At 27.8% G+C, this 663-nt stretch overlaps 1 protein-coding gene across 1 annotated transcript in view; it reads left to right on the top strand.

The window, feature by feature from the left end:
• LOC107632211 overlaps positions 45–663 on the top strand; it is a 1,951-nt gene continuing 1,332 nt past the window's right edge. The window contains exons 1-2 of the mRNA XM_021117167.1: positions 45–52; positions 375–561. Coding sequence (XP_020972826.1) covers positions 45–52; positions 375–561 — 195 coding nt within the window. The remainder of the gene's footprint in view (positions 53–374; positions 562–663) is intronic.

The following is a 663-nucleotide window of genomic DNA, read 5'->3' as shown; positions in this document are numbered from 1 at the left end:
TTTCTAAACTTTATTATTGGGTGAAAATCCCCTCTATAACGAAGATGTCTTTGTCTGTGGCCATAATATATTATGGAGACTCATGTAATTGTCTTCACATGAAGTTTATAGTTAAGAACTGTTAGATGATTTGATAGATTTAATTAAATTATCATCTAATAATTTTTAACTATCATCTTCACACGAAAATAGCTGCAAGTGAATTTTCACTATAATATACTTACTAAATTTTACACATATCTATTTTTATTGATAAAATATTTAATTTTACGGAATTAGATTTTTCATATAAAAAAATTAATTAGATGACAACGGAATTATTTTAGCGTAATGTAAGTACATTATTAATTTCTTGTTGAATAATATATAATCAGGGATCAAGGAGCGACACTTGTGGATGACATAGTAATTGAGAAGACTGAAGAAATTTATGAGAATGCAATGATAGCATTGTTAGCTGAGCTCAAGAGAGACTTGAATTCTTATCTGGAAAATCTCGTGTCTTCACCTGTGCGATCCTTGGCAGATCTCATCAGCTTCAACTATAAACACTACGTTCTTGTAAGTATATGCATCATTTTGTATAATTATTTATTTATTTATTATTTTGTTACAAATATATATAATGACTTGTATGTTTGGAGAACTTTTTCAAAAATGGCC

The sequence above is a fragment of the Arachis ipaensis genome, chromosome B03 (genome assembly GCF_000816755.2).
Source record: "Arachis ipaensis cultivar K30076 chromosome B03, Araip1.1, whole genome shotgun sequence".
Lineage (NCBI taxonomy): Eukaryota > Viridiplantae > Streptophyta > Magnoliopsida > Fabales > Fabaceae > Arachis > Arachis ipaensis.
Note: the sequence above shows the minus strand (reverse complement) of the source record. Positions and strands in the feature narration are given on the sequence as shown.